We start from the raw sequence: 9,312 nt of genomic DNA, 5'->3' as shown, positions 1-9,312 counted from the left end.
TTTAATAATTGACTTAAGAAATACAGTTCTTTATTTATATAAAATAAACAAATATTTTCTGTGAAATTCAGTAATTAATTTAATTCTGTAAAAGTAGTTATACCATTATAATCTTGCCTGCTGAAAAAAAAAACAATAGAACCCCTCCCAAAATAACAATAACAAATGTAATGGATTTCAGGGTTATAATGGGAATTTGTTTGGTTTGAATGTAAACTATAATGGTGTCTATTTGATGGATTCTATTGGGATGTAATCTGGCAGATGGCAACCAATAGAACAACAGTAATTCCTATTGGAATAATGCCCAAAACAAAAAAGGAATTTTGTAATGGTTTAATGGAAACTATAACAATTTCTGTGATGGTTTCTATTGTTTTTTTCAGCAGGGTAATGATACCCATACTGTGCTGCACATTATTGACAATATTGAGCTGAAGCTTGACTTTGCAAATTTAAAATCGCAAATCAAATCGCAATCGCAATATCTGTCAAAAAAAATTGCAATTTTATATTTTCCCCCTAATCGCACAGCCCTAGTATGCTGCAAAGGGAATGAGAACTTCCATGGTGCTCAGACACGGTTTACTTTCAAGAAAAATCCATCTTTTATGGTGCTCTCAGAGTTCTCTGATCGAGTGCAGCACCGCTTCTCTGTGTATATATAAATGTCAACATGGATTCCTTTTTATCCTTTCTAAGCACAGTATAAGCCATTTAAAGGGATAGTTCACTCCTCCCCCAACATAAAAGAAGATAATTTAAGACGGGGTGCCCAAACTCGGTCCTGGAGGGCCGGTGTCCTGAAGAGTTTAGATCCAACCCCAATTAAACACACATGAATCAGCTAATCAAGCTCTTACTAGGCATACTAGAAACTTGAAGGCAGGTGTGTTGAGGCAAGTTGGAGCTAAACTCTGCAGGACACCGGCCCTCCAGGACCGAGTTTGGGCACCCCTGATTTAAGAAATGTTTCAGAGTTTTTTCTCCATTCAATGGAAGTCAATGGAAACCAATACTGTTTGGTTACCACCATTCTTCAAAATATCTTCTTTTGTGCTCACACAGGTTTGGAACACAAAGTGAATGATGACAGAATTTTCATTTTTGGGTGAATTGTCCCTTTAAGGAACTGTAAATATACATTCTTTATTCAGCGATTTAACAAAAACATCTAAATAAATAAACCATGTTTTATTGTTTTAGCAGAATAAACTATCCTCTATTTTAGTGTGAGTATTTGCTAATGCTTAACTGCCAGGATGGACAACTTCTCTAGAACCAGATGCACCGACCAGTTTACCACAGACACTAAACAGTTTTCTGTACTAAATGAATATTGAGACAAGGCATTGACCAACCTGTAGAGAAGATTTCTGCAGCGATGGCCAAAAAGGCATCAGAGACTATAGTCTCAGAGGCAATTGTGATGTTGAGCTGTCTTGCTACGTTGCGGTACACATTGGGTCGCAGGTACTCCAGCTCGTCACCTAGGAGACAGAGAGATAAATGTGTGTTTAGTTTCCCTTGGCTCAAATGATCGGCTTTCTTCTAACAGGAAGAAACTGTCTAGAGTCTTACTGAATAAAACCACTAATTCAGAGAAGCTTGACACAATGACAATTACTGCAATCTAACCTGCTATTAATACCACTGTTTATATACGTTCATCATTCTTTCATATCAGAAGACAAATTGAGGGATGTAAACTTTCATTCTGCTCTTACTGTATATTGCATGAACATACAATGATTATGAAATTGTCAGGAGTAGTTCGGCCAAAATTAAAATTTGCTGACCAGTGGATCTTCTGCAATGAATGGGTGCTGTCAGAATGAGAGTTCAAACAGCTGATAAAAGCATCACAATAAGTAATCCACATGACTCTAGTCCAGGGGTGTCCAAACTCGGTCCTGGAGGGCCGGTGACCTGAAGAGTTTAGCTCCAACCCGAATTAAACACACCTGAACCAGCTAATCAAGCTCTTACTAGCCATACTAGAAACTTAAAGGCAGGTGTGTTGAGGCAAGTTGGAGCTAAACTCTGCAGGACACCGGCCCTCCAGGACCGAGTTTGGGCAGCCCTGCTCTAGTCCATCAATTGACGTACTGTGAAGCAAAAAGCTTGTTTGTAGGAAACAAATCCATCATTAATGCATTTTAACTTTAAACCAAGCGATGTATTGCTAAATTTGTGAAAAAACTCATCTACATCTTCGACGGCCTGAGGGTGAGTGAATTTTCATTTTTAGGTGAACTATTCCTTTAAATAAGCCTTTAGCTATGTGTTCAGTTATGTCTCACACACATTAATCATTTTAATTGATGAATAAATGAATCGTCTTAATGTCAGTGATTCAGGTGGGTCAGGTGCAGGGCTTGCAGGACAGTACAGGGTTAACCTAGTTAAATATGGGTGGGAAACCCTCAATCATTCTTGTGATAATGATCTGCATGTTTGCATGCTTTGTCCGTAAAAAGCAGCTCCCCCCAGTTACACAGTTGTCTCAAATAAAAATTCTTGTGCTTTTCCCTTTTAGGAGAAAACAGGTTTTTACAGAACAATGACAGATGAGAGTCACTCAGAGGACAGTCATGTGGTATATGTTAGGCCACTTGTAGTGTGTCTGATCAACAGATGATATTAGATGAAACGCTATCCATAGTCATTACATCCAATCTCGTGAAAGGGATCAGAATGTCCAGCGGCATGAAAGGAAGAAAGAAAGGAAAGTGGAAGATAGTTGAACATGGTACAAAAGGCAAAGTACTTTTCAGTGGGTGAGACACAGACAGACCTTAGAGTGTTGTAAAATATTATGCAATCGTATGGTTTGGCTTTCAGGAAGCTGAGAAACACGTGTTTATTTTCATTTCTGAAAGTTCACAGAACATTCATGAATACCCCATTTTTTTCATTTATTTTTGTATGAACCAGACAAGCATAATTGACAGGAAGTTCTGTGCAGTTTTAGCTCTTAAAACAAATCCACAATATAACCTCCATATATCAACCCACAATTCAAACAGATACTGTAGATAGGTATACAGTACCTTAGTGTATGATATATATATATATATATATATATGTGTGTGTGTGTGTGTGTGTGTTCACTTCACTACAGTACTTGTAACACTATGGCAAATTCCCATAATCATTAATCATGAATGTACATATGTGAAACGTCAAATGTCAGTCTTACCCAACCACAGAAGAACTGAAGACACCTCAGCCAGTGTTCCTCCAGATCCGTGCTCTGGTTTCGACCATCCGATTCCAGCCCGATGAAGTCTGGAGTGAATGTAATCCCTACATAAGACTTTAGACTGAGACACGAGCTCCTTATCCGTGGGAGAGCGATCAAACACCTCCATGACTTCAGACGCAAACACTGAGGAGCGGCGCAACATCTCCATGCCCTTCATGAATGGAGATCAATTACAACCAGCTGACAACCTCCACCTTTATCGACGTGTATGGAAGTGTTTCTTCTCCACCCTCTTCTGTTTCCAAAGTCTGATGGCGCCTTAAACGATCTGCATAAAGAAGACAACTCGCGTGTTTTACTGCATCAATAGAATAGTCTCGCTGTCACCTTCTGTTGGAATAAACGTGAACCTGATAAAGCGGTCAAAAGAGCAGAGAATCAATGATCAATTGCCTTTGCTGTTTCTCGCAAATCATTTAAATCCGCAAAGTCTCGAATAGCGACATTTTTAATGACAGCAAATTATTCTCTCTACAGATTTGTGAGGTGCGTGCTGTCTGTGAGGGTAAAATTAAACTGCTGTCAGGAGGCAGTGAGGCAGTGCTGTCTTCACTCTGTTTGGATGGGCTGCACGCATGAAGTCTCCTTCTATGGAAAAGCTCTCCGTTAAGGCGGAGATAACCAGCTCTGTTATGGTTTGATGTCCGCCCTTCTAGAAGAGCTAGTGTTTAGAGAGCAGAAGATTTGATGAATCAAAGAACAAACGTAGAAAACAAACATCTATCTATCTATCCGTCCGTCCATCCATCCATCCATCTTTATTGTAAGAATAACATAAAATTTATTTTAATTCAATTATAAAATAACAGAAAAGCTACTGGCAGCTCATTACCAGGACATTATCCATTAATTCTGTCTGTCTGTCTCTGTCTTTTATGCAAATAAAATCTGTCCTGTATAAAAATGTACAAGGGAACGGGTATTTTGGGTGTTGCAGTCTATTATACAAGTGTCTAAGTCTAAGTGTATCACAACACAGTGCAATGTAAAATTTAAAATACCTGTAAAATAAAAAATAGAGTGTGTGTATCTTTCTAGTATTGTCACTCATTTTAAGTATGGAAATTGCAAAACATTGCCAATCAATAATTTGATTAAAAAAAAAAAGTACTACAAGAGATGCTTTTTGCATATTTTTTTAGTAAAATTAGCTTTTTGTCTGCCACAAACTCACTATTGTCTTGTAACAAGAACAATTTTGTGTATAAAATGTTTGTAAAAGTTATGTTAATGTGCATAGTTGAACAAAAAAGGGTCATGTTACTCCAGTCCCACCCACCATCATGGATAGAGTTGTTTTGCAAGTCTTCGTCTTGACTGTTTTTGCTTTAAGCATGTCAGTTAGAATTCATTAGAGCCACCCACCCAGCTGAAACATCGGCTTTCCCAAAGTTAAACCCCAAGATTTGTTTTGACATGTCTAGTAATTCCTTGTGAGCAGGAATATGCTACACATATCAAGTTTCCATTGTTGAATAACTGATTCAGTAAAGGAGTACAATTTTACAAAAAGCTTATTCAAGCAAAATACAGTGAACTTCCTTAAAAACGGACAGAAAAGAACAAAAAGTAGAACAAGATCAACAGGCAGTTCTGTTCAGCATGGGAACAATGAGTTGAAAGCTGAAGTTTATCTCAGTGGCACAAAATGAAACAGTTCCTTTTTTTTCTGACCACATTTGAGGCTTCCTCTCTATCCCAATTTAAAAACTAAAATATTCTATCTGATTCTAAGGCCTATTAAAAATAGCTCGTGACAGTTTATCTTGTTAACACACAACTGAATACAGACAGATGGAGGCCAATGTTAAGCTACTGCTGCTGCAGTTTACACTTCATTAATTTCCAGTGAATGAGACACTGTAGAGACTAGTAATCCTCAGTAAATTGTAACACACCACACCTCTGAGGAATAATGCTTACGTTTTCTGCAGAACCCCTACATGCCTCTGCATGCCTATCACGAATTCTCATAGTTACATTCTTTCTTCATATCTGGCTTTTTATTATCAAAATAGAGATAGCATAACTGGTCATCATAGATAAAAATAAAATCTTGTAAATTTACAAATCAACAATTATTTAGAACCCTGAAATAAATTGTAATAAATTTATCTTGGCTTTGGACAATCTCTTTGTACAATACTGCTCCCTACAGGGAAAAAGAGGAAGTTACAAAATCATTTCCTTAGTAACCTACCACAAAATGATTTCCTTAGTACACCATACAGGAACATCCATAACTCATTGTGATCTGGAAATAAATGACATCTTCAAACGGTTGTTGACTAAAAATAAAACAGGAAAACACAGACACAGAATCATAGACAAATATTCCACCAATGTAATATTGCTGTGAGGTGAAAATGCCTCCTATTTGACAGGAAAAGAGGATTAAAAAGCATTTCTGTCAGAATAAAATAATAACTTATAAATAAATATATAGCCACAAAGACTAATGTAGGCTTTAGGTTAGAAAATGTGCCCTTATAAAAACATCTACAACTATAATTACCTTGAACTCACTATAAGCACCAACAGAAAACTTAATTAAGGCTCCAAAACAAACCATGAAGGGTATGAAGGGCATTTTGAATATTAAAAATGTTTCAAAAATTGCATCCTACTCAGAATCTGATTTAAAAGGTCTGTGATGTCTACCCTACAAATGCATTTTGCCAATTAGGTATACGATTTATTTGATCAACATTAAAAGAAAAACAAGTGTGAAAAGTGATATGAAGATATTATACAAAAAATATAAAAAAAGAAAGAAAAATATTTAAGATGACCAAAACTGAAACTAAACAGGATACTGGAATGCTAACTGTCCCTAGATAGAGAAGAAAATTTGGCTAGCTGCATGAAATGGTTTTACCATAATAAAAGGATAACCTGTGACATAAACCCCACACTGAAATTAACCTGCACTTTGCACATATGTTGCACAAGAAATCTTCATGTACACAATTAGGCTACAGGATGCTGAAAAGAACACAAATGCCCTCATAATTAGAAATATGACAGTATCCTGACATTTTATCCTACCGGTCAGATTGTCCTACTAGGGTTTGGCACATGTCTACTCACAATGTAGTAAAAACCTGAAATCACGTAGGCTACATTGCAGTTGTTTCTCAATTGAATGAAAGAAATTAAATAGCCCAATACTTTAATTGAAGTTTTGTGAGAGTGAGGTTTAGCGGAATATGTAGATTTAGGGCAAAGAAAACAGCTATGATTTGCTCAAAACAGGACTTTAAAATACTAAGACCAGCATGGTATGTTTGTCATATTAATAAACCGACGTAATATAAGTGTGTAACTGTCCATCTATTGTATGATAAATAGGAAATGTTTAAGCGAAAGTAAAAAAAATGTTAAAGCTAAAGATTTACAAATTATACTCACGTACTTAAATTGTATATCTCTAAAAAATTATGTGTTGCACAACCTCTATAAACACAGCCAAGTTTGCAAAGTAAAAACTACGATTCCCAGCAGTCTTTGGGCTTTGCAGGAGATTATCACGCATGCGCTGAACACAATTCCTCTCTCTTAGTCAGAGTAGCGGGGTATAGAGGGAGTGTCCTGTACAGAGCATAAACCGTAAACATCCATACCAAAGACTGAGTGTCTGCTCTTATGAATGGACAGAATTACATATTAAAATCATTGTAAACTATAGCGCTGGCCAGTCTGATACACCGGAATGATTTAGAGAGGCGTGGATTGGGAACAAGCTGTTCCTTTGATAAATGGTGACTGTCCAAAGAAGGAGAGAAAGAGGGAAAAATCTGAGAACCCCCGAACTGGAGGTAGAATTAAACTGGACATGGCACACCTTCAGAACATTCGGAACCAGGTAATCCAGAGAGATCAAGATGACACCTGGAGCCCTCCAGGCATTGCTTTCATACTGAGACATAACCGTTACTAAACGTTACAGTGTCTCTGTATAATAGTAAGCTTTTGTAATTATAAACTATTCCACTAAATAATATAATGTAATGAGTACACGTACACTGAAAAAAATGTGGGATTTACATAATTTTCACTCGGAAATTACTTGCAAATTGTACAGACAATTACAAAGAAACGGCAAGTAACACATTAAACGTGAGATTTTACAGTATTTTTTTGTAAAACATTCTACAATAATCTTTGTTTTATTTACAACTTCGAAAATTTCATTGTTACAGTGCAGTTTATGTAAATATATTGTACTGTTATGTGTGACATTTACCTAATGTGTAGCTTACGAATGCTTATATGATGTTCCTCTTGGAAAAAATACCAGGTAAATGAACAAAATACAGTCTCTTTCTTTCATAATTTTTGGCACACATCACAACTAGGGGTGCACTGAAATTGAAATTTTGGGTATTATCATAATCTATCTATTAGTGTTGTCAAGCGATTAATCGCATCCAAAATAAAAGTTTTTGTTTACATAATATATGTGTGTATACTGTGTATATTTATTATGTATATATAAATTAAAAAAAAAAAACACATGCATGTATATATTTAAGAAAAATATGTTATGTTTATATATTAAATAAAATTATTTATAATATAAAATATAAGATATTTATATAATATATATATAAATAATATATTTATATATACATAATAAAAATACACAGTACACATATATATATTACGTAAACAAAAACTTTAATTTTGGATGCGATTAATCATTTGACAGCACTATCTATCTATCTATCTATCTATCTATCTATCTATCTGTTTGAAAACCGATATGATGGCCACTATGATTTATGAAACGTATTCAAACTACAACTCCAATCTAGAATTTTGATTTTGAAACAGACAGCACCCTTTAAAAATGGCACTTTGACCTGTCTAATTAAAACTATTTTCATTTTTATAACCATTAACTAATCACTAAATATTTAACTAATAATGGTAGCTACTAATAATAGCCATTTTTTTTTAGCTGTCCCTCACATTTTGCACAACCCTGCTACCACACTATAATTCCTGTAACGCCCATGAAATCAGATCATTTGGACCCTCTAAAGCATGGTGGGAGCATGGATAAGATTTTCTCAATATTTGCACAAATTATAGACTGCATGAGTCCAGCTTAGCCTTTCAGCCCTGTTACCCTAGTTATTGTAAGAAAAACAATTATCAAACAGATCCTTTAATTTATGCCAAATATTATCACTAACTAGAACACCAAAATATTGTCCCAAACTACAGTTAGACTTTGCTGTAATTTTACAGTTACTTACCGCAAAAAAGCCCAATAAACTACCATATATGTTTTAAGGTTAACTCATAATATGCACTGAATTATGGGTATTTTAATGCCATTTACAGTAATTTACTGTATATGGGAATTTGCGGTACTTTACTGTTTGCTCAAAAGCAGTAGTGCTACTGTAAATTGTTCTGCAGATGAAAAACATGAATCTGCATTCTCAATATAATGTCTGGGTAAGCACAAGTGTGGTGAAATAAATGCATTTTTAAAATGATTAAAAAATAAAATATATAAACTTTGCTTACACCCCACACAATTTTTATTTTATTCACGCGCAAAGCCCGCGCAACAACCTGGCAGAGGTTATTGCTTAGAGGTTAAACTGAGGCTTGTGTCCAGTGCGCGCATAACGGACTTCCCCTCTGAGTGACTCACCAGACGTCAGCTGCAAGTTTTCCTGTGGTAAGTACTTTTCACTTACTTTTAAAACGTAAGCCATTATCAATATCAATTAAATTAAAAAATATGAAGAAAGTAAATATCAAATCTAATTATAGGCTATTACTAGGACAGTCTGAGGGAAAAGTTCGTTTTCCTCAAAAACTGCCGCTTTCATGAAACTCATTCAATTGTCCTGCAACTGACTAGTATAGTGACTATACAGTATAGTGACTATACTGACCTTTCCAGTATAGATGTGTAGTATTTACACGAACAATTATTTTTCGACTTTTGTCACTGCTAGTTATGGTGTATTTTACTCGTCAGTTAAAGGGGTCATATGATGCGATTTCAAGTTTTCCTTTCC

The 9,312-nt window shown here is 35.6% G+C and overlaps 2 protein-coding genes across 5 annotated transcripts in view; one reads left to right on the top strand and one right to left on the bottom strand.

Annotated features, from left to right (window-relative positions):
• The window catches only part of boka (BCL2 family apoptosis regulator BOK a), a 21,089-nt gene extending 17,074 nt beyond the window's left edge, over positions 1 to 4,015 (bottom strand). Inside the window, exons 1-2 of the mRNA XM_016497248.1 lie at positions 3,203 to 4,015; positions 1,362 to 1,490 (exon numbers count right to left, since the gene is read on the bottom strand). Of these exons, the coding sequence (XP_016352734.1) occupies positions 1,362 to 1,490; positions 3,203 to 3,425 (352 nt within the window). The 5' untranslated portion in view covers positions 3,426 to 4,015. The remainder of the gene's footprint in view (positions 1 to 1,361; positions 1,491 to 3,202) is intronic.
• A 2,797-nt stretch (positions 4,016 to 6,812) lies between these two features.
• LOC107696758 (serine/threonine-protein kinase 25-like) overlaps positions 6,813 to 9,312 on the top strand; it is a 17,437-nt gene continuing 14,937 nt past the window's right edge. For all 4 annotated transcript variants that reach the window (XM_016497246.1, XM_016497247.1, XM_016497244.1 and 1 more), the window contains exon 1: positions 6,813 to 7,133. In XM_016497246.1, coding sequence (XP_016352732.1) covers positions 7,104 to 7,133 — 30 coding nt within the window. In that variant the 5' untranslated portion in view covers positions 6,813 to 7,103. The remainder of the gene's footprint in view (positions 7,134 to 9,312) is intronic.

Source organism: Sinocyclocheilus anshuiensis, unplaced genomic scaffold, assembly GCF_001515605.1.
Source record: "Sinocyclocheilus anshuiensis isolate Anshui unplaced genomic scaffold, SAMN03320099.WGS_v1.1 scaffold999, whole genome shotgun sequence".
In the NCBI taxonomy this organism is placed as follows: domain Eukaryota; kingdom Metazoa; phylum Chordata; class Actinopteri; order Cypriniformes; family Cyprinidae; genus Sinocyclocheilus; species Sinocyclocheilus anshuiensis.
Note: the sequence above shows the minus strand (reverse complement) of the source record. Positions and strands in the feature narration are given on the sequence as shown.